Genomic DNA, 19596 nt, shown 5'->3' on the forward strand with positions numbered 1-19596 from the left:
ATACACCAAATTCAGCTACTACCTTCTCCCTGGAGGTCTGACCAATCGTTTCCGTGATAACGATGCGTATCGTGGCTTCTACGGCGCATTGTAACGGAACTTGTTGAAGTTGTATCAAGATTTCTTCTTCTTCTTCTTGTGGTTATTGTTGTTGATATGGGTAGTGGTGGTTCTCCCACTACTACTCCTTCTGTAGTTCGTGTTTCATTTACAGTATTATCGGTTGAAACAGTAGATCGAGAGGATATGGGAGTAGAAGCAGTAACAGGATACGTTAACTTTGCGGTGGAACGTGGTCTATTGCCTTCAGGCAGCACGAGTTCCCGTGATACTGTGACATTGCTCTCTGCATCATCATGCATATTAAAACTACTTTGTGCGGGATGAATCAGAGGTGATTCAATAAGGGCGGTATGAGACTGTGGAAAGTGTTTATTATCTTCTACTACACTGCTATGATCTTCCACTGCTTCCAGTAAAGGGGATGAAGAATAACGTGATGGCGATACACATTGTATACGTCGTTGCTGTGGTTGTAGTATTCTATTATAGACTTCTGATGGATCTTGCACAAGACCAGATACACCCGTTGCAGTAATACATGTGTCTTGTGGTGCTCTTGTAGATACTGATGCCTTTGATTTTGCTGCGGTTGATGTTGGTGATGTAGGTGATACAGATAGTTTGTATTCCCTTTCTCTATCAGTTTCTCTTGTCATAGACATACACTTTCCCTGTACTTCATCTGAATTATCACTGTCGATGGCCCAATTCTTATAATCCATGTGAATTACTGGTAAGGAAGCCGCGCGGCCAGTAAGGGATGTTCCTTCTCTAACTATTCCACGTTCCTGCTGGTGCTGTAATTGATGACGTAGTAACCGCAGTTCCAATATCAGTGCATGTTTCTCACGGTTTTCTTTAAGTAACATATCTCGGAGAAGCTTCTCCAGATCCGTCACATCATTACTATTACTACTACTACTACTGTTAATATATTCACTCTGGGAGCCACTTTGTTCATCATTATCGCCATTTTGACTCTTCACTCCTTTCTCCATTACGGCATCTTCAATAGAAGCTGTTGTAGTAATAACATCGGAGGTACCTTCCTTTGCTCCCGTAATTCTTTTATTTTCCACCTCTTTCGCTTTTCCTTGTTGTTCTTTATAGTAATTATGCTGCAATTGTACCTGTAACGCCGCCACCATATCTTTCCACATATCAGTTACTTCTTCTTTCTCAGTTAGTTGCAGTGCAGCACGTTCCTCTCCTTCTTGTAGTAGTAACTTCTCGAAATGATGTTCTTGCTCCAATTCTTTAAGTGCAGACATGTGAAGTGCGTCTTTTATAAGTAACTCCTCTTCCAAGCCCTCACGTAAAGATATGGCAGTCAGCAAATCTACATAATGCATCTCACAAGTTTGAAAATACGCATCGAGTACATTTGCAAGACACTTATTATACCACTGCAGAGTAACAGAACGAGCTTCTGAAATATCAGAAAAATAAGAAGAAACAGAGGCAGTCGCAGCAGTAAAGAAAACAAAGCAACGTGCATCAAGGGCATCAAACAACAGACTATCAAGTGCCGAATTCCACCGCAGCATGGCGGGTCCTAATGATACCACTACTTTTGATAAATCCTTCTCACCATTGCAGCAATTACAACACAATTTCGTACTACATGCCTGAAACACCATGAAAACACCACAAACAACTGCAACCAAAACGAGTATAACAGTGCAAATCAACACATACACTCCTCTAGAAATTCTTTCAGTCGCAACAGTAGTATTTACCGTTGCACCCGGGGTTGTTGCCATTATTTCCAGAGTAAAACTTTTTTCCTCATACAACTCTCGCGCTTCAGCCGTGAGTTCCGACTCGGATAACATCAGCAAACGCTTTACAACAGACAAGTGGCTTGACTCATGCTCTAATGCAGCCACGCGAAGACGTTCGTCACACACAATACTCTCTTGCTTGTTCTGCTGCTGCTGCTGCCTCTGCCGTTCGTGAAAGTGTTCTTGCTCACGAAATTGTTCATGCTCAACGTTGCTATCCTCCAGAGTCTCTTCAGTACGCATTTCCTCGTCTGACGGCTTCTGCTGTTCCTCAGCAACCTCTTCGTCCTCTTCACTCTTAGCAGTCTGCGCTGGCTCCGGTATGCGTGCACCTTCTTCAATTGGTTGTTCTTCTCGTGGATGTGGCTCCTCAGGATGCTTTCTCTCCTGTTCACTATCAACAATCCGCACTGGCTCCGGTATGCGTGCACCTTCTTCAATTGGTTGTTCTTCTCGTGGATGTGGCTCCTCAGGATGCTTTCTCTCCTGTTCACTATCAACAATCCGCACTGGCTCCGGTATGCGTGCACCTTCTTCAACTGGTTGTTCTTCTCGTGGATGTGGCTCCTCAGGATGCTTTCTCTCCTGTTCACTATCAACAATCCGCACTGGCTCCGGTATGCGTGCACCTTCTTCAACTGGTTGTTCTTCTCGTGGATGTGGCTCCTCAGGATGCTTTCTCTCCTGTTCACTATCAACAATCCGCACTGGCTCCGGTATGCGTGCACCTTCTTCAATTGGTTGTTCTTCTCGTGGATGTGGCTCCTCAGGATGCTTTCTCTCCTGTTCACTATCAACAATCCGCACTGGCTCCGGTATGCGTGCACCTTCTTCAATTGGTTGTTCTTCTCGTGGATGTGGCTCCTCAGGATGCTTTCTCTCCTGTTCACTATCAACAATCCGCACTGGCTCCGGTATGCGTGCACCTTCTTCAATTGGTTGTTCTTCTCGTGGATGTGGCTCCTCAGGATGCTTTCTCTCCTGTTCACTATCAACAATCTGCACTGGCTCCGGTATACGTGCAGCTCCATTTGTTGTTGGAAACATTTCTGCCATTTTCTTTCTACATACAGCACGCAATAGTGGGAACTCATACGCCTTCACTATTGCGTCAAATTTTTCTTGCGTCCACTTTTCTCCACTCGTCTGTAACAATTTAAAGTGGACATTTAATTTATTACCTACACAGTACATACGGACATTGTATACGGTTGTCCATGAATAAAGACGTAAGAGATGTGTAAGATCTTCTACGAAGTAGTCATGTACGAATCGTGATTCCGCTCTCCCACCTTGTTTATATAATTTGATACAAGATTCATCATCAAACATAATGGAATAATGGTTTGAAAGGGGGGTAATTTTATTAATGGTACTGGAGTTAATTTCTGGATGCAGAGAAATATTTTGATCACCCACTGCCTTATCCTTTTCCTCATCTTTTGCTCTTTTTATAGGTTGATGTGAAGTAGCTGGAGAAAATAATTGAACAAATATTGCACGCAGCAGCAAGAAAAAAGAACGATGCTCATTATTATTATTAACATCTATTCTTGCTACTACAGCTGTTGTTTGTTTTTCTGTATTCGTGACTTCTTTTTTGTTCTTGGAAGTGAATAAGGGAGGACCATTGCTGAACAAGTGCCAAAGTGGGGACGGCTTTCCAAACTGTTCTTCTTTTTTTTTCCTTTCTTGTTCTCTGGCCTCTGCGGCAGATGACCATGGTTCATTTAATGCAGATAGTGTAGACGACATTGGGTAATTTTGACGGGATGATGTACGCTTCACACATGATTGTGTCTCAGCAGCTAGAGTCGTAGGAGTACTAGTAGTACTATCAGAAGAGGGTGAAGGATAATTGTCTATCATTAGTTTTTCACTTTGTGGAAATAATGTAGCACGAGCAACGCACAACCATGACTTTACAGTGTCAATAACACTTGCTCCTCCCCCCAATAATAAGGACCGCGCCTTACTAAGAGGAGAAACAAGAAAATTTTCATACTGCATAGATCCTACTGAGAAATGGGATATTGCACGGGTAACATCGCGTCTAAAGGTAGAACTCCGTTGCACTAAGTAATGAGAAAAAGGCAGTAGGTAAGCACGAATGACGAAATCCGCACGCTTTCCTGATGCTATAGCAAGTTCCCACAACATATGAAGTACATACTGCATGTTTTTTAGTACAAAGGCAACCACATTTTTTGATTGTGACCACCATAATGATGGGGAAGCACTAAGCTGCCATTGAGCAAATGTATTCTCCCAAACAGTCATAGCTCCGCCCATGGCGGAATAAAAGGATACGTTGAACCATGAAAATGATTGCGGAAGAATATTTGTCGCCTTAACGACGCCTAATGCGGAAGGAAAAGAAACAGGTGATAATGTCCTATCTGTGCCTTTAACCCATAAACTCATACCGAAAGACAAAACACTAATAACAATGAATGACAACACAAAAAAACGACAGCTACGACAACGCTTGCCGACTCGTGGCACTGCCTGGTCATTCTTTAATTTCTGTTCTTGTTGTCGTTGTCGTTGCCGTTCTTCTTGTTCCTGTTGGTGTAAGTAATGCAATGGACCAAAGACAGGCGGACCACGCGGCTCAAGTCGACTGCGGTGTGAACGAGTGGTAGATGCGGGAGAAGCCTCCACACTACGCATTTCCCAATGCACAGTTTAATTTTCCTTCCCTCTATTTTTGTAAACCCTCTTTCCTTCTGTATACAGTATATGTACAAGAATACCCTCGTGAAATTCTTCGTTTACTTTGATATGTATGAGGCGGTGTTTCCTTTTCTTCCTGTTCGCTGCGTGCGTAGGTATGGCTGCGATTCTCTGGAAAGAAAAAAAAACTTTTTAAAACCAAGAAGTGTGTAGCAGATGCCTTGCCGCCGCCTATCAAACAAAAAAGGAACAATACAAAAAAAAAATTTGCAAGCATGGAGAGACAGAAACTAAGTGAAATGATCGAGAAAAATAAACATGTACCTAAATCAAAAGGAAATTTACCAAATAGGAAAAACCAAAACGACAAAAAAAACGAAAAAATGAAGGAGGTGGAACACAAAAATAGAGGAAATAGATTCCGAAAATATAAGTATAATTAGCATGTCGTTAAAGTTTCACATGCTCGTTCGTTTTTATCGTCTTTTTTTTTGTCTACCAAATCATAAACAACAGTTGATTCATAAAATAATGATACATTAAATCCGGTAGCACACTACCGAGCTACCACAGAACAAATAAATATGGTATTTGAAAAATCCAGTCAAACAGTTTAAACAAAAAACCTATTAGCATCGCTCTTGCTTTCTTTTTTTTAATCATTTCATTATGGTGTCCTCATCATCTTTCTTAGCATTTTCGTGCCTACTGTACCACTAGTAGGCTCCGTGTTCTTCCTGGCCCCACTCCGGCTCCTGGCATCACCGCGATTATTCCTTGTATCACCACTGCCAGCAGATCTAGAATGTGTCCGTCCAGCTGTACTTCTTGCTGGGCCCCTGTTATTATTATTATTAATGCTATTGTTGTTATTGTTGTTGCTGCTGCCAGCCATCCCTCGCCTTTCCTTCGTACCGGGCGCCGTGTTAGATCCACCCGCAATCCTTTCCGTTGGCATCGCTGGTCCCTGCACAGACCTTGCCTGTACGGTGTTTTGCATGCTTTCCCGCTCCCCGCTGTTGTTATTGTTATTGCTGTTCGTTGAGGTAATGGGCGGGAGATTTCGTCCCGGTACGGCTTCCGGTCGCCGCGGTGCACGTCGTGGGCCGGAAAAGGACGAAAGTGAGTTGTGTTGATTGCTGCACTGTGAAGAAGTCATGGAGGCTCGTGGAGCTGTTGGTGTGTGAGAAAGCGGCAGACGCGAGAGGAGAGTAAAAGCCGAGAGAGAACTGGCAGTTAGTGCAGATGTTGACTCGGCATGATCGGTGGGTCCTTCCGTGAAGATTGAAGCTTCTTTTTGTTGTTGTTGTTGCTTTACATCTGTTTTTGCTTCAATACCACGGCCGCTGAAAGACAGTGTATTAACACGGCTGTTATTATTATTATTATTATTATTATTATTGTTACTTTCACCCTCCTTGGATAACTGCAGAGTGTTCCCCTGCTCCAAACTTAGTGAGGTTGTTGTTTCTATTGTTGTTGTTGTTGTTAGTGGTTGTGCTGGTGGTGGTGTTTTCGCCAATAGTGCCCGAATGCCTCTCGCTCCTGCAGTGACGATCACATCATCCTCCGCCGTGCGGAAGGTATTCGCATTAGCGCCAACACCACTCTTCTCATCTGTTACCACAACCTTCTCCACACCGTACTCCTCAGCAATAAAGTCATCCATAAATGCACAGAACTCATTGAAAGAGGACATTGATTGCAGTAAACGTCGTGCAGGATATGATAAAATATCCATCGCCTCTGTCGGACCATAAACATCAACAATTCCATCATTATCACCTTTGTCATTATTAGTATTATTATTATTATTATTATTATTACCACGCTTAATAGTTTCATCGGATTGAAGATTCACATCATAGAGAGTTAACACAAACTCCTCTACATTAAAATTTGGCACTTGACGTTTGAGTTGTTGGAGAAGAAATGCACTCACACGACGGCTATATCGCTCATAAACCTCAAATGCCTCGTGTGAGTACTCACGAATCACATCACTAGAATTACCATCACCTATACCAGCCTGTAAAAATAACTTGTGGTACTTAAATAAGAAACCTCCCAATTCATCCATTACATGACGGTTATGTACCATCGCCTCAATACATCGTGCACTAGCCATAAAACGATTTAATGACTCTTCAGCAGTAACTGCAAGAACATCAGCGTCCGCCGACACAAGTGCATCAACATTACAATTTGAAAGAGATTCTTCACCACTTTCAAGTCGTTTATGCAGTGCTGCTCGTGCATTACGTCGGGCACGCTCTGCATAAACAATTTCCATAAAAGAAAGTGGAGTCCCATAGGGTTGAACATATTCATCTCTCTCACCTAATAGCAACGAAGATTCTGGATCAACATATCTCTGTCCAGAGGATTCTTCACCCTTCGCAGCAGCAACTTCCAGTGAAGCCAACGTAAACGCCTCTGAAGTGTGGTCAGTAGCTATAAAATACTTTCTATCACCTTTCTCTTCTTGGGCATTGTACAGCTGCAAAAGTGCCCTGTCTTGTAACTCAGCAAAATTTCGTGGGGGACGAACATAACTTTTTATAATCCCTGAATCTTCTTTCTTTGGTTGTGCAGAGAATGAGTCTTCGACAGGAGTTGATGTTGCTGTACCCTCTTTTTCTTTCAATGCACCTTTTTTTTCTTTCTGAACATCTTCCGCGAGAAGTTCAAGCAAGCGAGAAAAGTCACTTTGTGACACACTGTCTGTTGTGTCTGCTGTTCCACGAAGCGCCTCCTGTACGACAAGTGGTTGTACAGTCTGAGGAGAATAGTTATCGCTATCCGTATTATTACAATCATCAACTTCAACATCCTTCTTCTTACCTTTAGAATAATAATAATAATAATTATTATTATTATTATCATTAGCTCTTCTTGCAATATATTTCACTTCCTCTTTTTCTTCTTTAGATTGACTGTTTCTATACATCTGCGGTTTAACCGCTGTTACATTAGTTGATGTGGATACAACAGATGGATTTTTCTCCATTACCTCAGTGATTTTACTCTCACCAGTTTTCCCATCATTTTTATCATTCTTGCTAGTACTAGCACTATTGCTACTTGTGATGACATTTATCTTTTTGAAGGGACGTTCATTCGGATAAAGAAAACGTCTTGTTCGTTCCCGTGCTGCCCTATACAACTCTGGATCACTGTTTGATGTCTCACTTCCGTCATAATCATCTATCGGACGTGTATTGGTTAAAAACGCCGGTTTAACGCTTTCTTTCACCTCATCTTTCTTTGCACTAACGACATTATTTTTCATCACACGACGTCTTTCCTGAGTTGTACTACTTGCATCGCTTGAACTTGTACTACTACTACTACTACTACTACTACCGATATGACTGTTATTACTAACGGTACGAGTGACATTCCGTGTGTTGTTAGTACGTGGAGGTGTAGTAGTGCCGTTCAGTTGCGACCACTGACCACGTGCAGCAAGACGGGCTCTGTTGGGATCAATGGGTTTAGCCTTAATTGGCATCTACACTAGTAATACGGAAAAGAAGAGGAAATAATTTTTTTTCTTTCTCTTTCAGAGCCACTAGAACTCTTCCTTTCTGCAATATACTACCTTCCGTTTGTTTCTTTGTTTATTTGCTTTTCGTTTTTGCTTTGTGTGCGTGCTTTCTTTATTTCCTTTTCTCGGGACCCTAGAGAAGTGTGTAGAGGTTCAATAAGGAGACAAAGAAAAGAAGAAGGGGAAAAAAAAAATAATAGTTTAGACAAGAAAGAAGACAAAAAAAAAACATCTCAAGAGGGAAATTAATCCAATGATTTTTTTTATTAGGTGTGAGTAAAACAGAAGGAAAATCATGAAAAAGTGGAAGAGTGCATGAATGGAATAGGGAAAAGAAAAGAGAACAAAGAAAAAAGAATGAATGAATGCATGAAAGAGTGAAAACTACACTTTGCGTTATTTCCAGAAACGGTTATGAAAGAAAGTAGTAATATAAACATTTTATAAAAGTCAGCGTTCTTCCCTTCATCTATAACTTTTACACTTTTTCCCATAGAAGTAACGGTAGCGGTGACGTGAGAGAGCAAGAAAAAAAAAAGAGGAAAAAACGCACATTCAGACAAACCCATACATATTAGCAATTTAAGAGATTGTTGACTTAACGCATCTAAAATCTCTTAACAAGAATGTAATTCGTCAGTTATTTTTTTATTTTCTTTTTCTTTTCCTGTTGTGTTCTCCTCAATTGAGTATGTATATAACTCACATTAATCTTCATATCTCTCCATCTGTATACATTTTTTTTGTGCTTTTTTCGTCTTTCATTTCCCCATCCTTCTTTTCTTTTTCCCCTATAGAAAGAGAAAGATACAAATTTCACTACATATCTACACTTCTATCAATGATTTTTTTTTTCTTCCCTCTCAATATTAAAAATGATTGAAAAAGGAAAAACAATATATACATACAATAACATACATATATGATTACAAGACAATGTATTTGTGTATATAAAAATAAATATATACAAATATATACAATATATATATGTAGAGGTTCCACTATACATATGTGTCAGTTCCCATCACTGGAACTCATCTTTCTACTTACCTCTGCCCAACATGGCTTAGCAGCATGAAGCAAATAGTAAAATGTGAAACAAGTCAGCAAATGGTAACCCAGAAACCAAAAAAAGGTGATTCTAGGGAGTGAAAAAGAATGCTCAATAAAAGAAAAATCTTTTTATTTTTTGCTGTATCGTAGAGATATCTCATGAATAAAAAGGAAAAGGTAGAAAAATAACGGAGAGCAATATAACAGTGAAGTGAATGGAAGCTTACATTATTGTATTTTACCCACAAAAAGTAGGAATATATGCAAAGAGATAAATTTAGAGCAATCGAGTACTAAGAAAAAAGAATATCAAAAAGAAACCTTCAGCTGCAAACAGCTCCGTTAAATTAGGTCTTCCACTATTTCCCTTCTTTTCTTTTTCTTTCTTCTTATACTCTCTTCTCGTAGTGAGACATTTTACTCTTGAAGAAATACTCGTCGCACAGAGTGTAATACCTTCTTCTTTCTTTTTTTTTTCTTACAATCAATTGTAAGAACCTGTGGCGGCAGCAGGAGCAGAGTTATCTCCTGCATTCCTGTCCGAGGGACGTCTCAATGCACTCTCTGCATATACACGAGAAGCATCTTTATGCATCTTCTGAAACTCCAAGAAACTTTTCATTTGTGCTGCCCGATCCTGATTGGTAGTACGCCAGAATACAGCAGAACTCTTGTATGGTAACGGTTCCCTCGTTGCTGCTTCCTTAGTCTCATGACCATTCTTCACATTTACACTGCTGTCGACCTTATTGCTTGTTTTGTGTGTTCCATTTAACTGGGTACGATCACCATTAGTCAATGTTGTTTCCATTCCCTTTTCCTTCTCATTCTCTCCTGCAGTCCGGGCTGCCGTCTTCACCTTGTGCTTGTGTTGATTGTACGTACTTCCTGGGTATTGATACGCGTCCTCCACCTTTTCGTCTGAATCCACACTGCTGCCGCTGCTGCTAGTGCCATTCTTACGCCTTTCAGCTGCCGCCGCCGTGTCAACTCCCTCCTCCAGTGGGAGCCACACGACACCAGAACCGTATGGGTGTGGATTGTATACATAGCGTCGTGTTCTGGTGCCGCGGATAGAAGGAAGCTGTGAGTCTTTTAATAACATGTGCGGAGGTAACTGGCACTGATGTTTTCCTTGCACATTTACAGCGAGGCAATGATTGCAGGTGTGTGGTTGTTCCGGACAATCTGCAACCATCTTCCTTGTCTTTTCATCTTGTGTAGCTACAAGACGACGTAGTTCATGAATTGCCTCTGTTGAAAGTGGTCCCTTAGGATCTCCCGCAGCGTGGGTATCCGTAATTTTCTTAATAGTCTGCAGTGCACCTTGTAAATCTTCCTCTGCAGAGCACACGGGTTGAAACTTTCCTGTTCCTGCAGCTGCTGCAGTGATATCTTCTTCTGCAGGGGAGCGTGGGAGATCATCCTGTGGACCAACGGCCTGATCACGCACGCCATATTCATCATCAGCAGAGAAACCGGAATGAATGCGATCGCATCGTAATTGACGTTCCGTCTTCATGCGTTCCTTGTTTTCAAGAATGAGAAGTTCCTGCAGACGATCACGGCGACGCACTGGAACGGTCAGTGCAGCCCTCGCCATATCACCTCTTGTGCTCTGCAGCATTTCATCTGGTTTAAATCGGTGTGCATTCTTTGAGCTGGCCATAAGACTCTTCGTACGCAGACTCTCATTTAGGGTTCGCAAGTATAATTCATCCTTACTGCATCCCTCCTTGTTGGGAAGTAATGTGCCGTTGCCAACGTTTGCTTGACGTTCTGTACGACCGGCGCAGTAGGAACACTGACAGAATGTCTTGCACTGATCGCGGATCATTTGTACTTTACACAGTGAATTTGCTCTTGCTTTTTTTTTCTTTTTCTTGCCTTTTCGGGTTTATTTGTTACTCTTCCCCTATATATATATATATATAATGTATATAATGTATATGTAGAGAAACGTACCTTTCCACTAGCTAGTTTCTGTTAATACAAATGGGTAGTAATCGAATAAATCAATGAATGAAGTGTAAAAGAAGAAGAAAAGTCTATATGATGCAATAAAATTACAGTGAATCGATTTCGGTTAAAATAGTCATAAATTGCAGTTATATTAAGAGATAGAACTATCTCTCTTTTTCTTTTGGTTTTTGTGTTTCATTTGCTCTTATTTTCAAAAATTGAATACATATAGGAAAAATGCAAAAATAGGTATATATTGCTTACAAGTAACAGTGATAAAATACATCTTGCAGGAAACTCTAGCACCACCCGTTTCTCTGTTCTCAGTCAGCAAAAAGAAGAAAATGCGCAAGGAAGATAAGTAACTCGCCCATATTCCCTTATACTTTCCCATAATTTGTTTGTTTTTTTTTTTTTGCTCTTTCTTCCTACTTGGTCCCGGGATTAGGTGGAAACACCCCCTTGACTACATTTAGTTATGAATGTCATCTACATTTCTTTCTTCATATCTTTCTTCACTTAAACCCAGTGCAGCGCTGAAAATACAAACACGAATACACATACATATGCGAAGACTCAAATAGAAAGCTTCAGAGACAAAAACAAGGTACAACACAAAGAAAGAAAGAAAGAAAGAAAGAAAAGAAAAAAGAGAAAAATAAATAGAAAGAGAAATTATATTTTCTCATTTCTCTTTTTATCTTTTCTCTCTTTTGTTCGTCTTGAACCCGTGATTTTTTCCCAATTAGCCCATATTAGGATAAAATCACAATAAAAATAATAAAAAAAAACATGCAAAAACCCATCATGTGTCTCATCAATGTTTGTGTCACACTGAGAGTCTCAATAATCAGATATTTTCTGCTATCTTTTATTTCTTTTGCTTCTCTCTCTCTCTCTCACATACTCTCACTCTCGGGTTTTCTCTGTATGTGTTTGTTTATTATATATAGCGCTTTCCTCCAAGAAGTTAAATACGTGTCTCGTCAGCTCCACGAACGGTAGGAATTGGAGAGGGAGTCTCGGCAGCTCCACCCTTCTGATGCTGCTTCTGTAGTGAAATGGCGGCATACGCACCCGGTGAACTCTTCGCAAGATCCGCCATAACAGCAGGTGCCGTACCTGAACCATTGGGAGTCCTTGAACCATTCAAATTGGTTTTCTCAGCCTCAACAGTTGCCTGTTTTGAACTTTTCCCCTTCACTGCTGTGGACATCCACAGGTCACGATTATCCACATTCCCCATATCTTCCGCCGCTGCGGCGACATCCTCCTGCATACTTGGCCCAATTTTACGCCACACAACACCCGCACCTTCCGGTCGAGGCCCAAAGTTAATAGCGGGTCTCGCCGCAGCCGCATCACCATTATCCACAACATTCTGTCCCTCACTCTTATCGGATGATGTTGGTGTTACGCCTGCAACACCCTCACGCTGCAGCACACGGCGGAGTGTGGTTGGGTTCTTCCGGTTAATAGGATCGCTCGCCACAGCACGTACATCATCGATGGTGTGCTGCAGGCGGTGGGACACCTCACACTGAGGAGGTGGAGTAACAGAGCAACGTTCTGCAAGATCGTACGCCTCACGAATTGTACCAGGTTGCACCACAACAGTTCCTTGCACTGGTGTTCCATTCAATCCCGCATCCCGTGTTGACATTTCAGGAACATTAGCACCACCAGCGGTTGCTTCTGCAGCATTATCTTTTGCATCAAATGGCACTGGACGCATTCCTTTACCAGTTGACTGTCGCATCTCAAGATTTCCCGCGTCTGCTGCTGCCTTTACACGTGACTTGTGCTCAAGAATAAGAAGTCGTTCGAGGCGGTCTAGATCTTCCATCGCCGCCTTCTCACGCTCTTCACGTGTCATCGTTCCAGTACCACCGAAGCTATATCCCTTTCCACCAACAGTGTGGCCTGTTGAGATAGTGTACTTATCACCACCGGGTAGTCCTGTACGGCCCATCTTGGCGTTGAGTGCCGTTTGATTCACATGATGCTCCGGATGGTCGAGTTCAAAAGATGGTGTTGTCTTTCCTTTCAGTGAGCCTCCTGCCAATACTTCATGGCAGGAACAGCAACAATTGTTTTGCCGCTGCAACGCCTGGAGATTTGCAACTCGGCTGCTGACGCCAAACTTCTTCGCATTGACAGTACGGCGACTGTTACAGAAATCACATTGGCAGTGATTGTGAGATTGGTACTGAACTGACTCTTCAGGAACTTTTACTGACATCTTCTTGAATAGAATTTATGTATTTGATGTGTAGTAATGATGTACAGTTGTTCTGCTAAAACTGAGTATCTGCTTTCTAGTTCTTTCCGTTAAATGTCTGCAGCTCGATGTTTGTAACCCTCTAGTTTCTTTGTTTCTTTGTTTGTTGTTTTTTTTTTCTTTTGCTTTTTTTAAAGCTTAACCCTCCCTTGATGTTTGAAGTTTACAAACAAAATACCTACAAGGACGTAAAAAGAAAAGGGAAAATGAATATAACAAAAGTTCCAGAAAATAAAAAAAAATTATTTATTTAATGAATCATTTTCTATGTTTCCACAGAAAACTATCCCTCTCAGATTCATTGGTACTTAGTTAAGAAAACAAAACGTGGAACAAACCGTTTGATTTTCTTGTCGAATGTGCATTACATCCGATTACATCGCCGAAAAGTGAAAGCAAATTAAAAGGAAAGCACAAACAATGCGAGTACACTAAAGGAAAAATAAACGAAATACCAAAATAAAAAGAAAACACCAAATTAAAAAACGGATGGGAAACCAACTCAGACTTCAGTTCCGATGGAGATAGAAAAGAACTAGATCAGATTAATAGTAAGGAGGGCAACAAAAAAAGTCCGTTTTTCTTCTTTTGCCTTGAGCCTTCTAATTTCTCTTCATTTTTCATGGAATACCATAATAGAGGAGGAAAGAGTTATGCGTACGTCTTTCAATCTTAACAATTTCAGTTTTTATAGCCGAATGATATCTAGTTCCTCAAACGGGTGAATTACATAACTTTTTCTTTATTCATCCGTCGTACGAGAGTACTTCCTGAGGTAGAGGTAGATGACACTTCTCGATTAGGCCTTACTGTTGCTGCTGCTGATTGTGGTTGTGCCGTAACATCAAAAGATCTTATCGGATCCCTGTGTCGTACACTACTGTTATCCTCCACATTATCACCATCAGCAGGAGCAATAACAGTCTCAGCCTCACGGTCTCTACCAGAAACTGGAGGCATTATAGATTCATACACATTTTGTAAATGTCGAAGAAAAGTTTGGATAGCCAAAACCAGCCAAGTAGGTGCAGTCTCTTCAAATGCCTCCCATTGAGAGATAATGAAACCCCTGAAAAATATAACTGCTATAATTACAACAAGTAAAAGCAACATTGGAGAAGACACCACGTACCATAACTCATTCCATCCTAAAAGAAGTAATGCTGGTAGCACCCATGCTGGTAAGTTTTGTTTACCACTCTCAATATTGCGAAGTTGCGTTTGTACGGTAAATTCACATTTTTGAGTATAAAGGTCAAATACACGTTGCACCGCCTGCTGACTAAGTAAAATACAATCTCCATCAATAGTATTTTCTGGTGTTACAGCTGATCCAGGTGTCATTATAGTAACATCAGTCGGATAATGCGGAGGTTCTGATATAGTTGAATAATGTAAGAAAAATCTTTTTTCTGCGTTATTATCACGGATTCGTAAGCTACGGCGCTCACTTAATAAATGTTTCATAGCCCGGCTGCATTTTCTACTAATATTGCTGCTGATGCTTATTTTGTCATGAATATTGTTTTCTTCACATTCATTATTAGCCTCCTTATGTTCAAGTTTCAGGCGATAATACAGTAAACAGCCGAGTAACACGAGACCAGATTGACGGGCTTGTGGCTCAGCATTTTGAAGTCCTTTTGTGGTATTAAAGAACCGTACCGTCCCATCAGCTCTTCGGGTTAAAACACGCTCAAAGGCCTGATGAATCGTCTCACTTGCATTTTCTGCCATTGAAGAAAAACGGTGAGAGACTTTTTGGTATACTGCATCCATCACCACATGTCCAATACACTCTTGCATTACTAAATCATGAGCTACAAGGACAGAGAAACGACCGTAGAGAGTTCCCGGAGGTTTTAATTCTTGTCCCTGACGTTGCTGATCTTGCTTATTGTAAAGGACCTCAAGATCTGTCTGTAAAACACGGCAAAGTCTTGACCAAAACTCATACACGAGCTTATTACACTTGTTATTATCCATTATAAAAGTATTAATCTTGTTTGTTCTGCCAAATAGAGTACCATTGGATTCTATTTCCCTCTCCCCACGAACGTTTTGATTCCCAGTAACGAAAGGTATTAATTGCGTTTCTTGTAAAAGCCATCGTATAGTCCCATCAACAGAAACACTTATAGTAGTATCTAATGCAGCGAGTACCTCGACCGCCATAGTTTTTGCGTATTGTGTAAGAAGCTTCAACTCTGCTGCAAGGAGATCCTCTTCCAGTTCTGTTAATGTTTCTTTCACAATAGTAGGATTATAAAGTTTTGTCTGTGAACGAAACTCATAAAACTGTCTTTCCACTTCAGCATCTAACATCTTTGACAGTTGAGGCAGAAGTTCCCCGTTTTGTAACCTTTCCGTATAGCCGCGACAACACTCTTCAAAGGTAGCTGTAATAGTACGTTTAACCTCTGTACAACGGTGTCTCGCCAACATTTCACGTTGTGTTGGAATATCAAGGTCTTTACTATTGCTAATCACTTCCCAGCAACTTGAGAGGTATGAAGGGATACCATCAAGTGGAACACCTCTAAACATCTCACGACGATGAAACAAAAAGTTATCACACGATGGTACAGTGAACCAGCGAGAAAAATCTTTAATGGCCTTATCAAATGCAGGGCGCTGCAACTTGTAGTGTGGTAACACATGAAAACGTAAATTAAAAAGGTCCTCTATGCCTGCATCTTTAAAATCCTCTGGCTTAACAATGTTACTCCAAATTTTGTCTAATGATTGACGCACGGTTTGGTAATAGTGTACTGTATCATCGGCTGTGAAATCACGTAGAACAACAAGAAGTGTAGGTTTTTCCTCTTTTACATAACGATCATGGGCAAAAAGTTGTAGATTCACCTCAAAAATAGTTCGAAGGAGACTCATATTAGCAGCATTGTAGCGACCCACATCAACGGCCCACATATTAATAATTAGTGTATCTGCTACACTAAGTGCAAAAAGAGACAATTTACGTTCGAAACTCTGATCTTCGCCACGTTCAATACCATCTGTTCCTTCAAAATCTAATACAAAAAGTGGTGACGAGAGTTCATCTGTTTCTTTGCTTTTTGATAATTCCCCCGTTGTTGCTGCTGCTGCTGCTGCTAAATGTGTTGTTGATTCTTCTTCTGTTTGCTCATCTTGTGGCTCAAATACAGCGCGTGCAATGAAGGCACCCTTCGTTGTCTGTCCCCGTCGACGTGACTCATCCATTGTCTGAAATCGCGTATGAAACAGGTTATTCAACAGGGTAGACTTACCACTACTTTGACCACCAAAGACTCCCACAACGTGATAGTTCACGCCTACGTGGTGGAGAGCATCTGTGCCGCATTTTTCACCTAGTGTAGCAAGGAAAAACTCAGTCATATCTTTTTCTGAAAGCATTTGTCCATCGTCATCGATTAGGTGAGTATCCTTTGCTACCACACGGTTAACATAGGCAGCCATTCACTCTCTTTTTTTTTTTCGTTTTTTTTCTTTTGTGCTCTATTACAACTTTGTTTTTTTTTTTTTGTGTGTGTGTTTTGTTTTCTTGACCCTATTTCCTTGCACCCTTTGCTAGAATTCCTTTGTTACTATATACTCTCTTCTCGCGCGCTGTGGTAGAGATTTTCCCCAGTTCCCGCAGTGTGCCTTTTTCTTTTTGATGCTTTTTGAAGAAAAGAGGCAGGAGAAAGAAGGAAGGAGAAAAAAGGAAAAGACCTTCTTTATTTGTCCGAACGTACGCTTCTTTTTTATTTCTTTTTATCTTGTATATATAAATAAATATATATATATATATATATATATATATATATATATATATATTTATATATCTTGTATATATATGATACTTAACAAGAAGAAAATGATGAAAGAAAAGAGAAATACATGGTAACAGAAGTCATCTCGGTTTCCAGGCCCAATAATTTTCATATAGAAAACAAGAAAACAGAGTAAAAAAAAAAAGAAAAAATACAACACCATCCAGCACGACATCTGCTAAATACAGCAGAAAATAATTACAAAAAAACATTGGCGAAAAAAAAAGATCTAACATCATCACACTTACAACGCCAAATGCCATGGGAATGGTGGCTATCACACATACATGTTTTCGCTTTCATTGCTTCTATAACACCCTATTACAAGACTGTATAAACAAAACTATTTCTTCTTCTCGGTTCCCGCTTCTTCAAACAGGGGATGATTCTGTAACGGTCCCCCTATTTTCTCTTTGAGTTGCATCTACAAATAGCAAGAACAGCTGGATCTACTAAAGTAGTATTCATAAAATGAAAGAAGCCAATCTCGCTAATTTATAAATACAAGAAAAGTTTTTAGAGAGGTTCTCAAGATAGGAATAAGAAAACCAGAAAAGAAAAAAAAAACGAAAGGTCAAAAAAGGGGTACAGATACGTTGTAAGTACAAATATTAAAAATGGAAAAAAGAACACACCGCTTTTCTTTCTCTAATTTGTATTCTTGCTCTATTACTATACACACACGCGGTGAGCGCTTGTGCTGCGCGTTGTCGTCCACTTGCGTGTTTTTTCCGGCAACGGAGCGCTCGGGCTGCGTGTTGTGGGACTCAGGCGTCGTACATAGCCATCTTGCTCCAATCGATCAATAACTTGCGATCGGCGAAATAAGTATGCATCATCAGTTATATAAACCTTTCTACCGTGATTCACCAGAGTAAGCTGAGACTGGGAAAGTGGTGAAGCGGTTCCCCGCGTCGTTGAAACAGAGCGTGCGGGAACTGCCGCTTCCTCTTTATTCTTTGATATTACAGTCGAGGTTGACTGTGGCTGTGTCTGATGCTGCAATTTTGGCTGTGACTTATGCTGTGACTGTTTTTGTTGTTGTTGTTGTTGTGGTGGTGGTGGTGCAACCGTTACCTGTTTGGCATCAGCCATTGCACCTGCAGAACGTGCCGCGTTGGGTCGCATGGAAGAGGCACATGGCTGACAAACGTGGCAGCAACAGCAACAGCAACAGCAACAGCAGCCCTTACTGCGAGTAACACCACGTGGTGATGGCGGTAGGGATCGCCATTTTTTAACATTGAATTTATGAGCTGTGATAGGTTGCGTTGAAGTAACGGCGTCGGTAACATTTCTTTCGGTCTCTGGTGCTTCCACACCTGTTACTCCTGTTTGTTCTCCGGTAGGATTACTGCTTTTTTTAACTGGCTGCACAGAGATTCTCTCTTGTCTCCTCACATGAGTCTGTGGAGAACTGCAGCCCGTATTGGTTCCTTTTGTTGCTGCTGCTCCTGTTGAAATCCCACCGGTATCCCGTTGATTACGTTGAAAACAAAAATTATGATTTTTCAAACTTTCAGTGGCGCAGATAACCACAGGACCACGGGCAGATGTTCGCGGACGTACTTTTGACCGCGTCATCATCATACGTGGCGCTTTTGTTGATCTTGTGGAGGTAAAGATTGGATAGCTTGTGTGTGTTTGTGCATTAAGCTCCCGTCGTCTCTCCTCAATTTCCCTCCGTAGCTGTTGCCGTCGGCGATCCTGCTCCATCGCCACAGCCTGCTGGTAAAATGTTCCTTGTGAGTAACGAAGAAGATCAGCCGTGTTAGACCGGTAACGATGACTCGGTGCACCAGAACGATGCTGCACCTCGCTTTTCCAAAAATCATCATACAATGCAGTCTTTAGTTGATCCCGCTCCGCACGCAGCGACTGGTACCGTTTCTCCCTCGCCAGACGCTCACATTCTTGTAATTCCTCCTGTTCTGGTACGCAGCAGTAGCAACGGCGAGACGAAGATCGGTACTTCTGTGGCATTTGTCCATCAGTTCCCTCACCATATTGCCCATAGTATCCTGAAAAATGACTCTGCTGATACTCAGGATTATTTGGATTATGATGACTGTGATGATGATACTGGTGATGATGAAAATGCTGGTGTTGATCATTGCTGTGGTGTGCTGGGCTAGTCCCCTCGCGGAAACCTTCGCAGCAGCAGGGAATTCGTCTTGGCGGGTTATCGAAGCGTGCAGACTCCGCACCTCCGGATGCCGGAGCCGGATAAGTGCCAGAGAGAGAACTGCAAACGATAGGAGCGACATCCCCGCCAGGCGTCGGTTGCCCGCCATACGCGTAAGGATTGTATTGATGAACTTCAGCACTCATGTGGTGAGTTACTCTTCACTCTTCACTCTCCTTTCAGCGGTTTACGGAACTCAAACACCGACCCACGCAAGACCTGTGTCC

The 19596-nt window shown here is 41.4% G+C and overlaps 6 protein-coding genes across 6 annotated transcripts; all 6 read right to left on the reverse strand.

Moving 5' to 3' along the window:
* Positions 1–11: 11 nt before the first annotated feature.
* On the reverse strand, positions 12–4520 carry LSM04_001943 (uncharacterized protein; the record flags this gene model as incomplete). Its single annotated transcript, XM_067337181.1, has 1 exon — positions 12–4520. The coding sequence occupies one exon, from the start codon at positions 4518–4520 to the stop codon at positions 12–14; it is 4509 nt and encodes a 1502-aa protein (XP_067189641.1).
* A 670-nt stretch (positions 4521–5190) lies between these two features.
* On the reverse strand, positions 5191–8037 carry LSM04_003770 (uncharacterized protein; the record flags this gene model as incomplete). Its single annotated transcript, XM_067337182.1, has 1 exon — positions 5191–8037. One exon carries the CDS (start codon positions 8035–8037, stop codon positions 5191–5193), a length of 2847 nt encoding a protein of 948 aa, XP_067189744.1.
* A 1573-nt stretch (positions 8038–9610) lies between these two features.
* LSM04_006270 (uncharacterized protein) lies at positions 9611–10963 on the reverse strand (the record flags this gene model as incomplete). Its single annotated transcript, XM_067337183.1, has 1 exon — positions 9611–10963. One exon carries the CDS (start codon positions 10961–10963, stop codon positions 9611–9613), a length of 1353 nt encoding a protein of 450 aa, XP_067189860.1.
* A 1095-nt stretch (positions 10964–12058) lies between these two features.
* On the reverse strand, positions 12059–13330 carry LSM04_002514 (uncharacterized protein; the record flags this gene model as incomplete). The annotated part of the gene is made up of 1 exon (XM_067337184.1): positions 12059–13330. The coding sequence occupies one exon, from the start codon at positions 13328–13330 to the stop codon at positions 12059–12061; it is 1272 nt and encodes a 423-aa protein (XP_067189673.1).
* Positions 13331–14095: 765 nt separating this feature from the next.
* On the reverse strand, positions 14096–16828 carry LSM04_004227 (RHD3/Sey1; the record flags this gene model as incomplete). The annotated part of the gene is made up of 1 exon (XM_067337185.1): positions 14096–16828. The coding sequence occupies one exon, from the start codon at positions 16826–16828 to the stop codon at positions 14096–14098; it is 2733 nt and encodes a 910-aa protein (XP_067189771.1).
* A 1028-nt stretch (positions 16829–17856) lies between these two features.
* Positions 17857–19515, reverse strand: LSM04_009237 (uncharacterized protein; the record flags this gene model as incomplete). The annotated part of the gene is made up of 1 exon (XM_067337187.1): positions 17857–19515. One exon carries the CDS (start codon positions 19513–19515, stop codon positions 17857–17859), a length of 1659 nt encoding a protein of 552 aa, XP_067189988.1.
* Positions 19516–19596: the final 81 nt, after the last annotated feature.

Source organism: Trypanosoma melophagium (assembly GCF_022059095.1).
Source record: "Trypanosoma melophagium isolate St. Kilda chromosome Unknown ctg3segment0, whole genome shotgun sequence".
In the NCBI taxonomy this organism is placed as follows: domain Eukaryota; phylum Euglenozoa; class Kinetoplastea; order Trypanosomatida; family Trypanosomatidae; genus Trypanosoma; species Trypanosoma melophagium.